At 45.2% G+C, this 20,634-nt stretch overlaps 1 protein-coding gene across 1 annotated transcript in view; it reads left to right on the top strand.

The window, feature by feature from the left end:
- The window catches only part of LOC136610199 (C-type lectin domain family 4 member G-like), a 39,958-nt gene that overhangs the window by 9,118 nt on the left and 10,206 nt on the right, over positions 1–20,634 (top strand). The window contains exons 5-9 of the mRNA XM_066589441.1: positions 12,837–12,869; positions 13,439–13,555; positions 14,112–14,153; positions 18,763–18,840; positions 19,113–19,166. Of these exons, the coding sequence (XP_066445538.1) occupies positions 12,837–12,869; positions 13,439–13,555; positions 14,112–14,153; positions 18,763–18,840; positions 19,113–19,166 (324 nt within the window). The remainder of the gene's footprint in view (positions 1–12,836; positions 12,870–13,438; positions 13,556–14,111; positions 14,154–18,762; positions 18,841–19,112; positions 19,167–20,634) is intronic.

Here is a 20,634-nt window from a genome sequence, read left to right as displayed (position 1 = left end):
TTCCCTTTTCCAGAGGCAGCAAGGTAACAGGACCAGGGGCGTTGTAACACCGGCATGTTGTATGGCATGAGCAGAGTGCACTGCAGATAAAATAAAGCAAAATCTTAGCGAAAACCTATCACCGTGTTCTAAATACACAATGTTTCAAAACTTATTTTATATATATTTTTCCTTCTCCCGTTAGGTACCTTACTGAGGAAAACAGACTAAGGTTAGCTCTCTTTAGTTTGTGCGGTCAGCTTCTTAATGGCAACTGCGTCTTTACCCGCGGGTCACGTGTTGTCTGGAATGTAGGTACAAGTCAACCCTATCATCTAACAGACACTCCCTTTTTTGGCTAAAATCGTACCTAGTGCCATTCTATTTTGAAAAGTCATAGTCGAGGTAGGTCCTATTGGTCGACTAGTCCCTATAAGGCATCTCTAGTATAATTTATAAACCACTGCTAATTATAATAAACATAATTAATCCAGTCAACATTTTATTCACCATAATGATCAGGAAAATTTTTAAAAACTCGTCAGGTACCCCCCTTGGCTGTCTTATGACGTCAACGTACATGTGTGGGTCAAAACTATCACCAGGAGCCTCTCTTCTCACTCTAATGTGCTGTTACAATACTAGTAGTGTGCACAGGTACGCACGGTGTGGGACACCCTGATCTTCACCCACACCAATGTCCCTCCTGGAGATAGTCCTAATGGTGAACACGTCCAGGCCGCCTACCCTGACCCTACACTACCTAGTGACAAGACTGGAAGGAGCCGTCGTACCTATGCAGGAAACAAGGGTAGACCAAACATGACAGGATAACTACAGAACACAGCAGAGTTGGATCAAGATAGAGTAACCATGGGGGGTAACCTCATTATCTTCAATGCTGTCTGACAGGATGTGGGGGAGCATAAGGGCTTTACTAAGGCACACTCCCCTGTCCAATTACTTTCTAGACATGATGTCACATTATTTTACCTGTGAAGTGTGTACCTTCGTTTACCTCATTCACTTCCGGTACCCTGTATCTGCAGATTACCTCATTCATGAGCTTCTGTGTGGTTATCTGCTCATTTACTTTAGTATCAGGGTGGGCCTCCAACCTGAAAAAGACTCGAGCAACAACAAGCACATATTCATACTCCCCAACAGGTGTGAGCTGAATGCGGTCAAATTGGCAATCTCTGAAATGGGTAGAGTGGTCAAGGCAAGTGTTATATGGCCACCTCACTTCTGTCCGGACTCGGATATGGCAAAGATCATGCTAACTGGACAAATGATGCAGCAGCTACAGAGAACCCAGGCGTCACCCATTCTTGTTCAGTGTCGACGTCATCGCTGCTTTTGATTCTGTGTACCAGTTGGGCCATCATGGGGGATAGGGGCCTCTGTAGGCAAGTTCTGTTGACTGTTCGCCATACACCGTCCTGTTCTGTCGCTCCCGTCTTTTAGCCCATCTGCTTTCTTTCCTCGTTGACTTGTAACTGTAAAGTCCTTGACATATCAAAGTCCAAAGGTTTTATCAAAGTCCAAAGGTTTTATCAAAGTCCAAAGTTTTTATCACTGACTCATGCTGTCAGTATCTATTCTTCTTTCTTCCACGGCTTGAAGGCCGCTGCCTTTGCTGTGCTGTCGGCGAGGGTGTCATCTCTCGCTTCTCCATTGTAGAAATCGGTGTGAATTCTCCATTGCCAGGTAGTAGTAGTAGGGTTTCCATGAGACTCTGCACCGCTGCACCATTCTTAATTGGCTGTCCTACTGAGATAACAAGCTGTCTGGCCTTCCATATTGGGCCATAATCATGAGCCATGCCAAATGCATTCCAGGAGTCAGTGTAAAGAGTTGCCATCTTACCTTCTACCACTCCATACGCCTCAGTGAGGGCCTCCGGTTCCGCTTCTTGCCCTGAGACATGCGGAGGCAGAGCTTCTGCATTTAGGACATCTTGTTGTGTGACCTCTGCATATCTGGTTCGGAATCATCAATCCTCACCCTGATACCATCTACAAAAGAAAACTCAAAATATGCATCATTAACAGTGTGTACATCACTACAATAATGTCAGAATCTTGTTGCACAGAATTTTAAACAATTTTTAAAAAAATAGCTGATCTGCCATACTCAGATCACCTATGCCTCCCCTCCCCCGTTTGAACCTGAATACCTGATTAAAAGAAGAGTAGCCGGGTTCAAGGTATTACAACATTGGGAAGAAATATTGGGGGAGGCATGGAAAGAGCACATCGTAGCCGGATCTAATAGGCTAGAGATAAGTGCTTGGGTTGCACTTGCATGAGTATGTTCTGGGTGTCATTTGGGGTGTGGACCACTAGGGGGTAGTCCAATACCAACTTAGAAGATTTGTCAACCATTGCCTGTACTGCTGCCACCGCACAAGCAGATGAGGGAGCTCCTCGAGTCACTGGATCTAACCTCATGGCTGTGGTTGTCCTCCGTGCTTTTGTGTCAATACTGTCATATGGGCGGCAGTATGAAACAAGGCCCAGAAAGGTGCGGAATTTGGCAACGGGTGTATATACAGGTATGGCCTGCAGAACTTGGTTAGTCTTTGCAGGCCTCCAGGCCTTACAGCCTTCTGCAAGAGAAATTAACAGTGAAATTGTGGCTGGTTGGCAGTTTTTCCAAAGCATCAGCACACAGCACCTAACGTGTGGCTGACCCTTCACCCCTTTTTTTTCTTTTTTAACTAGGGGGATACTGTTTGACCCAGGGGTGTGTATCTGGGTCTCATATATATTATCATGGTGGGTATATTCAATTTCCCTATGCCTGTCTTGTGGGTGTCCCATAATTTGTCAGGAACCGTGGAAAGCTGAGTTTGGGACAGGAGAAAAAACAAAACTTTTTCTTCTGGCTATCTATGATTCTTACCCCCTCCTTGGATAAGAGACATGTTCTTGCATCATCTAGCTCCACCCCTCTGAGTGTGGCTAATCACTTACTTCCTTATTCCCTCATTCAAGGTTGGCAGTCCTTGGATACACATCACAACCCAATAAAGATAAAGTCTTATGCATCACACAATTTACATTTTACAAATTACGGGTCAATCTGCCCCGTTCCTCCTGTGGATACCTGGCCTTATCGTTACCTGCTTGTTTCCCATTCTTCCGCTTCTCTGCAGCAACTTACTTCCTTCACACCTTACTCCCTGTAATTTATTTTAACGTTTATTAAATCTAACTTATTCAAACCAGTTTAAACTATCTAAATTTAACTTCCCTATTACTGCAGCATCAGTAACTTCCTCTTTTTAAAACCTCTCGCTCCTGTGACAGCCCAGCTACAGGATTACAAGGGAGAACGTGGCTAATTTTTACTTTTACAACAGTTTTTGTCCCAGACTTCCGGCGACCGGGCAGATGCAGTCTTAGATGCCGGGCATCTCCATCTGATTGGTAATGTACTGCAATTCTCCCTATTTACTAAACTGTTATATTGAACGCTGGTGTCTTTGGCATGTGTTAATACAGACGCCATTTCAGCCCACCTTCTCTTCCTCTTTCTGACACTCAGGGAAATTCTAACGTCTAATGCATAAATCTTATGTTGTAACCTTACGGTCACAGCGGTGACCACCTAACATTGTATGTGGTTACAATTGAATTGGGGACTTTTGGGGGCAATCATAGACTTATTTTCTTGTGGGCATGGTGGGCTACGCAGTTTGTTACAGTTTGTATTCTTAAGAGCCCCCTCAGGATGTGAGTGGCATATAACTTTTTACATTTGTCTGACGGGTGTATAACAAGATTATATTACATAACAAGACACACTAGTAGTTTTAACATCCAACAGTAGTTATTTATTACAGCACATGAATTGCTCCGCTTCTATTCAGAGTTATGGCACTTCCTCTTTTTAAATGAAGTAAGCAGCCTTTTTTTTCTCTCTAAACAATTATACTTTCTAACCTATAAAGTCCAAACCCACAGCGCGCCGCTGTGTACGGTGCATTATCTTGGCTATAACCCAGCCAATGCGTTCTCATTGCCAACAATCCCTTCTTACAGTTTGAGTAGGACTGATACTAATTCTATATAACAGACAAACAGACTATTTCTATATAACAACTCAGCAGGAATAGCTCTACACAACAGACAAGCACACTAACTTTATATAGGTAGGACACACAGAAAGATTGCTTGATTAATCAATGATAACTTGACTCTCCACCCCTTCCACACTTTTCTGGAGGGTGTAAGAATTGACCTCGGTACAATGTTTGTTGCCTTTCAATTTCAATCATGGCTGCCAGATTCATGATTATAAAAGTCTCCTCAGACGCCGGACACAATATGCCCCGCCCTAGAGTCTCTAGCATTTCTGTCGCTACACAGTTTAGTAATCTACCCCCAGACAGAGGGATCTACTCATGAACGTTCAAACGATAAACAAATATTTGTGGACACACACAAATAGACAGAGCACCAGTACGGCTGGCTTAGTCTCACTGCCCCTCGGGATACGTGTCTGACAGCTCCCTTCTCCCGGACCCTACAAGCAGGCCTAGCAGGAGCGGAAATCCCATATCAGACTTTTCTCTGGCAGTCTCTCCCTCCCTGGGCCCTACAAACAGGCCTCAGGACTGCTGAGTCTCTGCGACAGGCCACCTGAACGGCTCCCTCCTCCCTCAGGAGTGGAAACACCCCGTACAGGCCCTCCCGGGGGCAGCTATTGATATCACCAATTAACTAGTACTCTCAAGACAACAGGCATGCAAACATTCCTTTTATATCTTATGACAGGTTCTTATCGAGTGATCGAGACTTAAAAGTACCTGTCGTGCAGTTCCAAATCGTTCGGCCTTGACACGCCACATAGGCGAGCCTGGAGTTAGCCACACAGGTATAGATAATTAATTTATCTTACCGTGTTCTGATGATATTTTGGGCCCACCAAGTCCAAGGTCGCATATGTCTGTGTCTTCTGTCCGCACTCTATGGAACCTATCGATCCCTCCCCGTACGGGCCACCAGCTGACGTGGAATTCCTTTGTGGAACCACGGCTTACTCAATTTGGAATGTTTACACCCTTCCATATTAATTCTGAATTGATAATGCGCATAAGAAGTTTTCACACTGACACAAGGTTCAGCATGTATAGCTTCCTCAATTCTCCTTTAATGTTGGGCGTGTAGCCTCTTTTAAAGAGTTTAACATATCCGCCCATCTGGGCAGGTCAAAGATTACATAGATACAACATATTGTTTAATTATTGGATAAGCATCTTGCAATTCTTCCATCCTTCGGTCATCTGTGATTGGCCATCAGGTGGTGGATGAAATGAGTGGGTTGTCTTGGAGCCACGTGTGGTTCCTTCGATATGATTGGATGTTACATCATGAACTATAAATTGCACAAACCTCCCATGTTATTTGCATACGTTTCCAGTAAAATTGCTTGGGTAATTATTGCGGTAGCTGTTTCAGACTGCGGTTGTCCATGTCTGAGTTATACTGTCTTCCAAAGTTGCAAAACAGATGGAAAATGTGACGTGTTTATACTATACATTATCTTGTCAGCGTTTTGAGAACAGAAGTTTCATGTTGGCTTCCCCATGTCAGCAGAGTTATAAAACAGATATTTTCATATGAGCGGAAGTACCTATTGCATAACTGTAAGAACATTATATTTGTAGCAAGACAGAAAGCAAATATGTATACAGAATGTTAAATTGACAACTGTCTACTGCCAAGGCCCACCGATCCATATAGATATATACTGGGCTTCCACCACACAGCGTCTTCTTCATCTTGATCTCATTCTCCTTCTCTCCTCCATATTCACTTTCACCTCTTTATTGTCCTTTATCATCTTTTACTTACTTATCCTTCATCTCATCCTTCTTCAACACCTTCTGATCAACCTTCTTCTCGCCTCCTGCTTATTCACCTTCCTCTCCTTCAATTTCTACTCTTTCACCTTACTCTTCATGTTTATCTTTTTTTTTCTTACTCCTCCTCTTACATTGGTTTTATGCATAGTAACAATAAAATAAACTGTATTCTATGATTTGATGACTAAATAGATAGATAATAGAGATGAGCAAGCACCAAAATGCTCGGGTGCTCGTTACTCGAGACGAACTTTTCGCGATGCTCGAGGGTTCGTTTCGAATAACGAACCCCATTGAAGTCAATGGGCGACCCGAGCATTTTTGTATATCGCCGATGCTCGCTAAGGTTTTCGTTTGTGAAAATCTGGGCAATTCAAGAAAGTGATGGGAACGACACAGCAACAGATAGCTAAGCACCACACTACCTCCAACAAAGCACAATCACTGCCTGCATGACACTCCGCTGCCACTTCTCCTGGGTTACATGCTGCCCAATCCCCCCCCCCCCCACGACCCAGTGTCCACAGCGCACACCAAACTGTCCCTGCCCAGCCTTCAGCTGCCCTCATGCCACGCCACCCTCTATTTATAAGTGCGTCTGCCAGAGGAAAAGCAGGCACACACTGCAGAGGGTTGGCACGGCTAGGCAGCGACCCTCTTTAAAAGGCGATAGTCCACAATGCTGTACAGAAGCAATGAGAAATCCAATCCTGTGCCACCTCCATCTGGAGCTGCACACGTGGGCATAGCAATGGGGAACCTATGTGCCACACACTATTCATTCTGTCAAGGTGTCTGCATGCACCAGTCAGACCGCGTTTTTTTATAAATAGTCACAGGCAGGTACAACTCCGCAATGGGAATTCCGTGTGCGCCCACAGCATGGGTGGCTCCCTGGAACACACCGGCTGTACATAAATGTATCCCATTGCATTGCCCATCACAGCTGAGGTAAGAATGTCATGTTTAATGCAGGTGGGCTTCGGCCCACACTGCATGCCCCAGTCAGACCGGGGTTCTTTAGAAGTGGACAGATGCATTTACAACTCCCTGTGGACCCACAGCATGGGTGGGTGCCAGGAAGCCACCGGCGGTACATTAATATATCCCATTGCATTGCCCATCACAGCTGATGTAAGAATGTCATGTTTAATGCAGGTGGGCTTTGGCCCACACTGCATGCCCCAGTCAGACGGGGGTTCTTTAGAAGTGGACAGATGCATTTACAACTCCCTGTGGACCCACAGCATGGGTGGGTGCCAGGAAGCCACCGGCGGTACATTAATATATCCCATTGCATTGCCCATCACAGCTGAGGTAAGAATGTCATGTTTAATGCAGGTGGGCTTCGGCCCACACTGCATGCCCCAGTCAGACCGGGGTTCTTTAGAAGTGGACAGATGCATTTACAACTCCCTGTGGACCCACAGCATGCGTGGGTGCCAGGAAGCCACCGGCGGTACATTAATATATCCCATTGCATTGCCCATCACAGCTGATGTAAGAATGTCATGTTTAATGCAGGTGGGCTTCGGCCCACACTGCATGCCCCAGTCAGACCGGGGTTCTTTAGAAGTGGACAGATGGATTTACAACTCCCTGTGGACCCACAGCATGGGTGGCTCCCTGGAACCCACCGGCTGTAGATTAATATATCCCATTGCATTGCCCATCACAGCTGAGGTAATAAATTCATGTTTAATGCAGGTGGTCTTCGGCCCACAATGCATGCCCCAGTCAGACTGGGGTTCTTTAGAAGTGGACACATGTAGTTACAACTCCCTGTGGACCCACAGCATGGGTGGCTCCCTGGAACCCACCGGCGGTACATAAATATATCCCATTGCAGTGCCCAACACAGCTGATGTTACGTGAGCTGTAATGCAGGTGGGCAAAAAATTAATTTGATTACACTGTAGGCGAGGGCCCCCAAAAATTGGTGTACCAACAGTACTAATGTACCTGAGAAAAATTGTCCATGCCCAACCAAGAGGGCAGGTGAAACCCATTAATGGCTTTGGTTAATGTGGCTTAATTGGTAACTAGGCCTGTAGGCAGCCCAGTAAAAATAAAAATTGGTTGAGGTGAAAGTTTCAACGCTTTAATGAGCATTGAAACGTATAAAAATTGTTTAGAAAAATTATATGACTGAGCCTTGTGGCCCTAAGAAAAATTGCCCGTTCAGCGTGATTACGTGAGGTTTCAGGAGAAGGAGCAGGAGGAGGAGGATGAATATTATACACAGATTGATGAAGCAAAAAGGTCCCCGTTTTGGATGGTGATAGAGAACGATGCTTCCATCCCCGGGTGCAGCCTACGTATTGCTTAGGTATCGCTGCTGTCCGCTGGTGGAGAAGAGAAGTCTGGGGAAATCCAGGCTTTGTTCATCTTGATGAGTGTAAGCCTGTCGGCACTGTCGGTTGACAGGTGTGTACGCTTATCCGTGATGATTCCCCCAGCCACACTAAACACACTCTCTGACAAGCCGCTAGCCGCAGGACAAGCAAGCACCTCCAGGGCATATAGCGCGAGTTCAGGCCACGTGTCCAGCTTCGACACCCAGTAGTTGTAGGGGGCAGAGGCGTCACCGAGGATGGTCGTGCGATCGGCTACGTACTCCCTCACCATCCTTTTACAGTGCTCCCGCCAACTCAGCCTTGACTGGGGACCGGTGACACAGTCTTGCTGGGGAGCCATAAAGCTGTCAAAGGCCTTAGAAAGTGTTCCCCTGCCTGCGCTGTACATGCTGCCTGATCTCTGCGCCTCCCCTGCTACCTGGGCCGCGGAAATGCGCCTTCGGCCACTAGCGCTGTCGGATGGGAAGTTTACCATCAGTTTGTCCACCAGCGCCCTGTGGTATAGCATCATTCTCGAACCCCTTTCCTCTTCGGGAATGAGAGTGGGAAGGCTCTCCTTATACCGTGGGTCGAGCAGTGTGTACACCCAGTAATCAGTAGTGGCCAGAATTTGTGTAACGCGAGGGTCACGAGAAAGGCATCCTAACATGAAGTCAGCCATGTGTGCCAGGGTACCTGTACGCAACACATGGCTGTCCTCACTCGGAAGATCACTTTCAGGATCCTCCTCCTCCTCCTCCTCCTCCTCCTCCTCTGGCCATAAACGCTGAAAGGATGACAGGCAAGCTGCATCTGTACCCTCAGCAGTGGGCCAAGCTGTCTCTTCCCCCTCCTCCTCATGCCCCTCCCCCTCCTCCTCCTCCTCCTCCTCTGGCAATACACGCTGAAAGGATAACAGGCAAGCAGCATCTGTCCCCTCAGCAGTGGGCCAAGCTGTCTCTTCCCCCTCCTCCTCATGCTCCTCTCCTTCCTCCTCAACGCGCTGAGATATAGACATGAGGGTGCTCTGACTATCCAGCGACATACTGTCTTCCCCCGCCTCCGTTTCCAAGCGCAAAGCGTCTGCCTTTATGCTTTGCAGGGAACTTCTCAAGAGGCATAGCAGAGGAATGGTGATGCTAATGATTGCAGCATCCCCGCTCACCATCTGGGTAGACTCCTCAAAGTTTCCAAGGACCTGGCAGATGTCTGCCAACCAGGCCCACTCTTCTGAAAATAATTGAGGAGGCTGACTCCCACTACGCTGCCCATGTTGGAGTTGGTATTCCACAATAGCTCTACGCTGCTCATAGAGCCTGGCCAACATGTGGAGCGTAGAGTTCCACTGTGTGGGCACGTCGCACAGCAATCGGTGCAGTGGCAGATGAAACCGATGTTGCAGTGTCCGCAGGGTGGCAGCGTGCGTGTGGGAGTTGCGGAAATGTGCGCAGAGCTGGCGCACCTTTCCGAGCAGGTATGACAAGTGGGGGTAGCTTTTCAGAAAGCGCTGAACCACCAAATTAAAGACATGGGCCAGGCATGGCACGTGCGTGAGTCTGCCGAGCTGCAGAGCCGCCACCAGGTTACGGCCGTTGTCACACACGACCATGCCCGGTTGGAGGCTCAGTGGCGCAAGCCAGCGGTCGGTCTGCTCTGTCAGACCCTGCAGCAGTTCGTGGGCCGTCTGACTCTTCTCTCCTAAGCTGAGTAGTTTCAGCACGGCCTGCTGATGCTTGCCCACCGCTGTGCTGCCACGCCACGTGACACCGACTGCTGGCGACGTGCTGCTGCTGACACATCTTGATTACGAGACAGAGGTTGCGTAGGAGGAGGAGGAGGAGGAGGAGGAGGGTGGTTTAGTGGAGGAAGCATACACCGCCGCAGATACCACCACCGAGCTGGGGCACGCAATTTGGGGGGTGGGTAGGACGTGAGCGGTCCCAGGCTCTGACTCTGTCCCAGCCTCCACTCAATTCACCCAATGTGCCGTCAGGGAGATATAGTGGCCCTGCCCGCCTGTGCTTGTCCACGTGTCGGTTGTTAAGTGGACCTTGGCAGTAACCGCGTTGGTGAGGGCGCGTACAATGTTGCGGGAGATGTGGTCGTGCAGGCCTGGGACGGCACATCGGGAAAAGTAGTGGCGACTGGGAACCGAGTAGCGCGGGGCCGCCGCCGCCATCATGCTTTTGAAAGCCTCCGTTTCCACAAGCCTATACGGCAGCATCTCCAGGCTGATCAATTTGGCAATGTGCACGTTTAACGCTTGAGCATGCGGGTGCGTGGTGGCGTACTTGCGCTCGCGCTCAAACAGTGGCGCTAGCGACATCTGGACGCTGCGCTGAGAGACATTGCTGGATTGGGCCGAGGATAGCGGAGGTGAGGGTGTGGGTGCAGGCCAGGAGACGGTAGTGCCTGTGCCCTGAGAGGGGGGTTGGATGTCAGTGGTAGGTTAGGGGAACAGGGGGAGAGGCAGTGGTGCAAACCGGAGGCGGTGAACGGCCTTCGTCCCACCTTGTGGGGTGCTTGGCCATCATATGCCTGCGCATGCTGGTGGTGGTGCCTCCCCAGCTGATCTTGGCGCGACAAAGGTTGCACACCACTGTTCGTCGGTCGTCAGGCGTCTCGGTGAAAAACTGCCACACTGTAGAGCACCTTGACCTCTGCAGGGTGGCATGGCGCGAGGGGGCGCTTTGTGAAACAGTTGGTGGATTATTCGGTCTGGCCCTGCCTCTACCCCTGGCCACTGCACTGGCTCGGCCTGTGCCCACACCCTGACTTGGGCCTCCACGTCCTCGCCCGCGTCCACGTCCTATAGGCCTACCCCTACCCCTCAGCATGCTGCATTACCAGTAGTGCAGAAACAGAACGCTGTAATTAAATGTGCCGCTTATTGGCCTGTGGTTGGAGGCTGACTTCGCTTACGGAACGCCAGGAAATAATTTGGCGCAAGCCTGCTGTAACACTTAGCTGGCTGCGTATGATTTTGTTGTAGAACTACTACACCCAGCAGAGACCCAGAACACTGAGCACAGTGACAGGCAGGCCAAATAGATTTTTTGCCCAATATTTTTTAGAAAAGGCCCACTGCCTATATTCAATCAATAATTAATATGTCTTCTGTCCCTGCCTAACCACCACTTCTGTCCCTGGAGTATTACTGCAGGGCGCAATGCTCTGCACGGCTGATATACCAAAAAAAAAAAAATGTGCAACACTGCAAAAAGTAGCCTCCACAGTACTGCACACGGTTAGATGTGGCCCTAAGAAGGACCGTTGGGGTTTTTGAAGCCTAAAATACTCCTAACGCTCTCCCTGCCTAAGCACTTCTGTCCCTGTAGTATTACTGCAGGGCGCAATGCTCTGCACGGCCAATATACCAAAAAAAAAAAAAAAGTGCAACACTGCAAAAAGCTGCCTCCACAGTACTGCACACGGTTAGATGTGGCCCTAAGAAGGACCGTTGGGGTTCTTGAAGCCTACACTAACTCCTAACACTCTCCCTATAGCAGCACCAGCAGCAGCACTTTCCCTCAGCTAAGTGAGAACGCATCTGTGGCGAGCCGCGGGAGGGGCCGATTTTTATACTCGGGTGACACCTGATCTCGCCAGCCACTCACAGCAGGGGGGTGGTATAGGGCTTGAACGTCGCAGGGGGAAGTTGTAATGCCTTCCCTGTCTTTCAATTGGCCAGAAAAGCGCGCTAACGTCTCAGAGATGAAAGTGAAAGTAACCCGAACATCGCGTGGTGCTCGTTACGAGTAACCAGCATCCCGAACACGCTAATACTCGAACGAGTATCAAGCTCGGACGAGTACGTTCGCTCATCTCTAGTGGTGATCCTGGCTCTAAGCGGCCGTATAGGAAACTTAGATGATGAGATAGTACCTCTGCACTGGCCTTGAGAAGGAGTAGTTACTTTCAAATGCTCTCTCACACTTGGGGGGCTCACTCCACTTACATCCAGAAGACAAGCAGCACAGGGAATCTCTCCTCCTCTTCCATCTTTACAACAAGAAGGCTGATGGTGCCTCCATGTCGCTCTGTGTTAGGTGGAACTCAGATGGCAGCAATATGGAAGACCTAACTCCTAAGACCCTTTTCCCACTCTCAATCACTCACATTTATACCTTCTCTCATACTACATGACATGACAAACTGATACATTTACATGCAGGCTTGAATCTTATTAAAGTTAACCTCTCAAGCGCCGCTGCTGTGCAACACACACTAGAAATAACAAGACAGCTTTGCACAGTGCATCAACATAGGACAAACATATGACATTTATGGAGGGGACCAGGATGATGTACTGGGCCACTACAGATAGATAGATAGATAGATAGATAGATAGATAGATAGATAGATAGATAGATAGATAGATAGATAGATAGATAGATAGATAGATAGATAGATAGATAGATATGAGATAGATAGATAGATAGATAGATAGATAGATAGATAGATAGATAGATAGATAGATAGATATGAGATAGATAGATAGATAGATAGATAGATAGATAGATAGATAGATAGATAGATAGATAGATAGATAGATAGATAGATAGATATGAGATAGATAAATAGATAGATAGATAACTTATTTGTACCAATTATTAATCATTTCTCATTTTTTCTTATGTCATCAGTTCCGGCTTACAATAGATTTCTAGACTTGGAAGGTAATTCAGTATAAATATATACAAAATATAAATATACTGTATATATAAATGCAAAAGTGTTCATAATACATACAATCCCATTTTTTTATTTTATGCTTAATAAAGTCATAGAGGCAAATTTACTATTGAAAATGTTCCAGAATATTGTCTTACTTGCTTTGCATCACATTTCTAATGCTTTTTAGACACTTATAGGCACTTCTTTCCTGGAAAGGGGAAGTGCCTTGACAGTAGGGGGGCATGGCTTTGTGGGATAGGGTGTGGTCTAAATGTGACCTTGTGCACTACTAATGCAACAAAAATTTGGACAAAGACTGTCATAAAACTAAGCTGTCTAAAAGGTGGTATAAATACACTAGACAGTCTAAAGGTGCACCAGCTTTATCATCCAGCAGAGTCACTGAGGTTAATCTGGCACCTTTACGTTATATCACTATTAGACAATAATAGTAAATCTGCCCCATAGTGTTTGATGAAATGTCACATGTTAGATTAAAGTCTTTCATTCAACTTCTTCTTTTGTTGTGTGCTGTCATCAACTCTCCATCAGATTATTGTTTGTATTTCAGTTATGTCCAAAGGTAATACGCAGAGATCTCGAAAGTCCAAGTTGGTGGTCTTTATGGGATTGATGGCCCTCATCTTCAGCCTCCTAATAATCGGCATTGGGTTATTATTCGTACGTTGTGAGTAAAAGTTAAGCAGATATTCTTCCTGAGTAAATGTAATAGTCCTTCTTGGACTTGATGACTTTAGCCTCCATTTACCCAAAGCACAGCATGTCAGTTTTATCTAAATTGTTGCTTTAATTAATTAGGATCCTCATCTACTGTATTAACCAAAGTGGAGACCATCCACATGGCGTATCCTCACTTTGGAGGACCAAGCATGTCTGCATTTTGCACTGACAGCCCATTGCTTTCAATACAAACTGTGTAATGCTACATTTCCCCTGTGGTGGCGCTGCAGGGAAATTGAACACTTGCTGCTTGTTTCATCCACAGTTTGCAGCTGATCACCAGGGGTTCAAGCAACAGGGCGTTCTGTGATCAGCTTATCATCAGTGTTGCTTCTCACAAAACCGTATAGTTAAAGGGGACAACCTCTTTAAATAGGAGGCATGCTGCACTTACAATATAAGAACATGTAGCTCAAACGAATACTCCATATATGATAAACATTTATTACATGGGGGGTTATTTTTAAATCCAGTTGTAATGGTTTTCTTTATCTCAATTATAGATGTCGCTGTCACAGCAAAAATGGTTGACTTAGAGCAAACTGGTAAGAGCATCTGTATATAGTAACCTTCCGACAACCCATATACAGGAAGCTAGATGATGTGTGTGGAGTGGTTGCCGGAAAATTGCTTGGATTCATCATCATCCAATAAAACGTCTGAAAAATATCATGTATCTGAGGCTGCGATCACACCTGGTATTTTTTTGCCGGGTTTTCAATTATGGTTGTTCCGCAAGTAAAAAACACATTAAAAAAAACTATTTTTCAAAAACTGCATGCTTTTTTTTTTTTTTTTTTAAACTACATTTACTGTAAAAACCTGCAAGTGTTTTGTAAGAATACATGTAATTTAAAAAAATATATATGCAGGTTTTTTTTTAATACGCACGGTTAATTTGACGCAGTATTTATTTGCCGTTAGAAACAGCAACAAAAAGTGCCATATGTGAACTCAGCCTATGACCGGGCTCACAGCAGCATAACTTGCTGCCTGCCGCCCACAAAAGCCACACGCATGGCATGCAGCATGGATCCAATAACATTGCATACTTGCTGCGTGCCGCCAATCGCTATGTACTATCTTTGTATTTATGCGCACATAATACGTGCCATGATAGAACATTCTACAATTCTTCTTGCATGCGTATTTCGCGCAATTCGTGTGAGCGGCAACATGGCCGACTATTGGAGATTGGTATGCGGATTTGTGTAATGCACTGTGACCATACGCCTATGTGAATTCACCCTAAAGCTATCCATACCCCGTATCGATATACCCAGACTGGGGAAGATTGGCTTGGTGGAAGGGGGGCAGATGAAGCTGACTAAAGGTACCTTAACATGCATAAGTGCCCGAAAGCCGTCCCACTGACTATAGTTCCTCTGCTTTACCATCCTGAAGTACCGTATTTTTCGCTCTATAAGACGCACCTGATGATAAGACGCACCTAGGGTTTAGAGAGAGGAAAGTAGGAAAAAAATATTTTGAACCAAAAAGTGGGCTTCAATATTTAATAAAATAACAGAATAATATGTAAACCAAACAGCCACACTAAGAACGATTATTACTGTAATTAACAGATGAGCAGAGATTTTTATTTTAGAACAATACACCTGTAGTTATCAGAAAACCCCCAAAACTCCTCACTGCTTTCCGAACTTATCAAGCCCAGTGACTCACTATCACTGGTGTCAGCATCTTCATAAAGGATTCCATCCTCAGAACCGTCCAAGGCATTACTGATGCCACATTTTTTGAAGGATCCTACAACCATTTCCTCTTTCACAGCCAGCCACAATGTTTTCACCCACTCACAAACCTGAGTGATAGTGGGCCTTTTCATGCGTCCAGTGGGTGTCAGGTCATGATTCCCAGCAGCCATCCACTTGTTCCACTTCTCTCGCATGAAAACTTTAAATGGCTTGTTAATAGAAACATCCAGAGGCTGCAACTGGCTGGTAAGCCCCCCAGGAATTACAGCTAGATGGGTCTTTGCTTCTTTAAATATTTTTTTGTGTTTTCACTGATATGTGCCCTAAACTGGTCAAGTACTAGCAGGGCAGGTTTCTTCAGAAGCCCTCCAGGGCGTCTGGACCACACTTTTTCGATCCATATTTTCATTCCACCTTCATCCATCCATCCTTTCTCATGAACATGGACAATAACTCCTCGTGGGATCGCCTCTTTTGGCATACTTTTTCTTTTGAAGATTAGCATTGGTGGACGTTGAGAGGCATCTGCACAGCAGGACAACACAACCGTGTAATACGTTTTCTCATGTCCTGAGGTTTTCACAGTTATGGATTTTGCACCTTTCAAATCAACAGTCCTGTTTGATGGAACATTAAAAGTTAATGGGACTTCATCCATATTCCCAATCTGGCCTATTTCAAAGCCATTTTTCTTTCCTGCATCAATTACAAATTTATGAAGAGACACAATCTTGGCTTCATATTCTTTAGGCATTTTTTGCGCAATTCTAGTTTTGGTGCGCATAGCAAGGCCACATCTCCTCATGAACCTGTAGCACCACGATGCAGATCCAGTGAAGTCCTCAATAACTTTCTCTGCAGCAAGAAGCTTGGCTTTAAAGATGAAATTTTTGTAGAAACTGAAATCCGTTGTTCCTGTGACGTATTATCCACTCTTTCATTTCCACGTCTATCTGTGTACTTACTTTTATCTGCTTTTTGCAGCTCCTCCTCCTGTTTCCTCCATTCACGTATCATTTTTTCTGTTGGAGGCGGCCCAAAATTTCTCTCAGCTGCTCTGTTCCCATGTTCTTTGGCGTATTTCACTACATCCAGTTTAAAAGGGATTTTCTATGCTAGTCGTTTCTGCTTTGACATCTTTCTAAAATAGGATGGATGCAGCAGGAGACTAAGGTAGCTTTGTCATGCAATAATGAAAGAACTGTCAGCACTTCCTCATAGGAGGAAGGGGTCCTGCTGATTGGTGGAGGAAGGGGAGCAACAGTTGTTCCCGCCGGCGCTCACCACCAATCAGCGGGCGGCAGTGCAAAGGAGAGAGAACTGATTCTGAGTTTCTTTGGCCGAATGTTCGCGTGATTGCGCGTTAAACTCGCGGTCGCGTGTATTTTCGCTATCGCGCGATAAACTCGCGATCGCGCAAACAAGCGGCACGTTCGCTCTATAAGACGCACTGACTTTTCTCCCCAACTTTGGGGGGAAGAAAAGTGCGTCTTATAAAGCGAAAAATACAGTAAGTTATCTCACTACGTAACAGAACATCCCAATTTTTCTCTGCACTCATAAATTATTTGCTAGCAATTTATAGAAACATGTTGTAAAAAAAGTTTAGATCTGATAGTTTGGTGGGCACACTGGAGCATATTCAGCATGGTATTTGTGCCAGAATTCTGGCAGTAGAAAGTCACAATTTTGTTCCAAGTGCCAAAATTGTGACTTTTCTGCCATGTTCACCGCATCCCACTACTTCAAAAAGTAGGAGGTCCCAGCTTTAAGGGAATGGGTGTGAATGGTCCATGACTTTTACTATGATCTATGCCAGACTTTAGGGTTTAATATCTGTGGCGGGGATTCAGTTTTCCTGCTCCGTTCAGGAAGCAGGAAAGGGGAATCCCCTGGCTGATCAGGTCTGTCTTAGTATGGAACCAAACAATGCCGAACGAACCCCGTTAACTATAATAGGGTCCATTCAGTCTCCAGTCAGCTGCCCGGCGTTTTATCAGGAGGAAAAGCACATGCAGCACTGTTTCTTCTGGTATTTTGGGCTGGATCTGCGGTGGAACCTCCAACTGAAGGTTCTAACGCAGATATGAACCCAGACTTACTTAGAGCAGCATGTGAATCCCTAGTCTAAGTAAATATGTTCACATATTCTTAAAATGTTTTTAGTTGGGGGGCTAGTAGGATTTAAAAAGGAAATTGTTCGAAACAGCGCCACTCTTGTCCATAACTGATGTCTGGTATTGTAGGTCAAATTTCCCCATTTAAGAGAAAATGTGCTATACCAGACAGAACCTGCAGACAGGAGTGGCGCTGTTTAAGAAATATAAAAGCAGAGCTGCAGCTTTGTTTTGTTGACACTTCATGGTAATAGAAAGTGAAAATATAAAACAATCGTACAAGTACTGTCTGTTGAATTATTATTGAAGCATGACAGTGTTCTTCTGCCAACGTAAATCTTTTCAAACTGTCACATTTTTTTCAGCATATGTTCATTATTGCTTATGAACATAATTTGGGACTGGGCAATCCCCAAGTTGTATAGAGCTGCTGTAATATGGAAAAATAGCCAAACTGTATCTCCACCTGCCTCATTTCATATGGAGAACCTTTCCTATGGAATTCATAGGGAATCCAACAGAATAAAAAGTGAATGACATATTACAAAGGCACATGGTATCATATGGACCCTTTTCAGGAAATGTCCATAAAGGGGTTGTTCCATTTTAATGTACCCTATTAGGCCAGTTTCAGACGGGCGCTTTTAATTCCATCGATAATATGGATTCATATTACGAACATGTTACAGCAGTTAACAGGACATGTTACAGGCATACAACCGTATGCCATCAATATTTCATCAGTATTTGCTTCCATATTGACCTATTTTGTGTATTTCTGCCTCCATATTGCTATTATTTTCCATTGGGCAATATAAAGAAATATTTGGGTTTGTAAAACACAGACCCAAATATGGAGCTAAATTACGCTCCTCTGAAAGTGACCTTAGAGGAATCTGAAATAATAAAGAGCTATTACGAGTACAAAGAGCATCCTTATTCTGGAGGACCTGTCCTGTCCTGTATGATTCAGACAAATGAATGGGCAATGTGTAATACTCAAATTTCCCTGTGGAGGCACTGCAGGGAAATTGAACTCTTACAGCCACAATTCCAGATAGATTATAGCTGGTCAATATTGGGTCCAAGCAAAGGAAATAGCTTGTGATCTTCTTACTGTCAAGGACCTTTCTAATGAGTAGGGTTTGTCTAAAGCAGAGAACTCCTTTAAGTACACAATTAGTTTTTTTTTCAGTTAACGTTAATAGGTTTATATGATAATCACCTCATATAATATTCATAGCAAATCATAGTCATAGTATATAATACTTAGTTATGTCATGTGACAGTGGTATTGACTACTGATACTCTGATACCAACAGCCACAGATTTGCAGAGGAATTCTATGGAGGAACAAGGCGATCTGAAGACAAAAGTGGCAGATCTCAGTAATAAGATTGGTAAGCACATTTCTGAATGATTCATCTTTTATAATATAATTCAATGTTAGGACTTCTTCCCACAGTCGCTGCAATTTTCGGGCGCGCGCAAATTTAACGCGCCTAACAGTCGTTCATGTGAATGCTTCCATAGGAACCCATTGGTTTCTATAGAAGCGTGTCCTGTGCGCGCCTCTAATGCGCACCCGCAGCGCTCATCTGAACAAGCCCTTATTTCTCCATTCATTGCAATGCTCATTCACTAGCTGTGTGCACTCTGTTTTATGTTGCAGTGAAATTAGAAGACCATCTTACGGCCAATATGGAGAACATTAACAAGACATTGGGTACGTTACAGACATAGATGTATAATGTTATTATATTGTATAATTCCTATTTTACAAGTTCCTCTTCCCATTAGTAAGTATCTATCAATACTAAACTTATCTCTAATCTAGTGCAGTTGGTAAGTACAGTAGATGAGACATAAGTTTAGAACTGATTGTGTTGCTATAAGTGCGTCTATTAGACACTTCCTCTGATGTTAAGTCCTGAGGGCGATATAATGCCTCATTTTATGTGCAGCATATGTGATATTCCTCATGCCTTTAAGGGTATGTTCACATGGAGTGGATTTGCTGCAGAAAAAAATCTCCAGGGAATTGCACAGGGGCAAATCTGCACCATTCAGTGCACAATTACTTGTGGAATCGCAGCTGCACAAAAAAAGTGTACCCATCTTCTCCAGAGGACTGCCTGGTTCCCCAACCAGTTCTCTTCGTCTCCACCGACCATGTGTTCACCAATGTGCCCACTGCATCTTGTAATTGGCTGCAGCTGTCGCATGTCATTGATGGTGGTCAGGATGCAGAGACTGGTGGGGAGACAAGTATCTGAACGGGAGCTGGAAAAGATCTGTATAGTAGTGTTCAAAAATAACAGTCTAGCATCTTTTACCTGATAAATCACTGTTTTGGGTAGAAGTGATGTTTCTACAGAGCAACTAATTTACTTGTTATTGTAGTCGAGTAATAGAACCAACACAGCCCAACAACTAGGATGTTCTGCCGCTCATCCAGAGTAATTGAATCATTAACTGAAAGGGGGGGTTCAGAATAATAGCAGTGAGGAGTTACATTGGTGAAGCCTTTAATTCTGTGGAATAACAGGGGTTAATTTTGTCCCTTATTTAAGGCAGGAGGAGGCAAATGTTTTACATGTTGGTAATAATGCATTTCCTTCTGAAATACCGGTGAACATGTGTTGTTCCGGCATTGTTCCGGTGAAGGACGTACTTTGATTAAAAAGTTGATTGGAGAGGAAAAACATATAGAGAAGTGCAGCAAATTATAGGCAGCTCAGCTAAAAAGATCTCAAATGCCTTGAAGTGGCAACGCAAACCTGAAAGATGGGGAAGATGGATTGAAGGATAGCCAAAATGGCAAAGACTCAACCAATGATCATCTCCAGAAAGATCAAAGAAGATCTGAACTTCCCAGTGAGCACTGCTACAATCAGATGTTTCTCATACCACGGCATTGGGGCTATTTACTGCATAAGAGGGATCATGGATTCAGGGGCGTAACTATAGAGGATGCAGGGGATGCGGTTGCACCCGGGCCCAGGAGCCTTGGGGGGCCCATAAGGCTTCTCTTCTCCATATAGTTAGCCCAGTACTATGAATAAAGCATTATAGTTGTGGGCCCTGTTCCAGGTTTTGCATTGGGGCCCAGGAGCTTCAAGTTACGCCTCTGCATGGATCAGTTTGAATATATCAAAATACTTGAGGAGATCACGTTGCCCTACGCCGCCGAA

This window comes from Eleutherodactylus coqui, chromosome 2 (assembly GCF_035609145.1).
Source record: "Eleutherodactylus coqui strain aEleCoq1 chromosome 2, aEleCoq1.hap1, whole genome shotgun sequence".
Taxonomy (NCBI): Eukaryota; Metazoa; Chordata; class Amphibia; order Anura; family Eleutherodactylidae; genus Eleutherodactylus; species Eleutherodactylus coqui.
The sequence above is the reverse complement of the archived record's forward strand: the minus strand, read 5'-3'. Positions and strand labels throughout refer to the sequence as shown.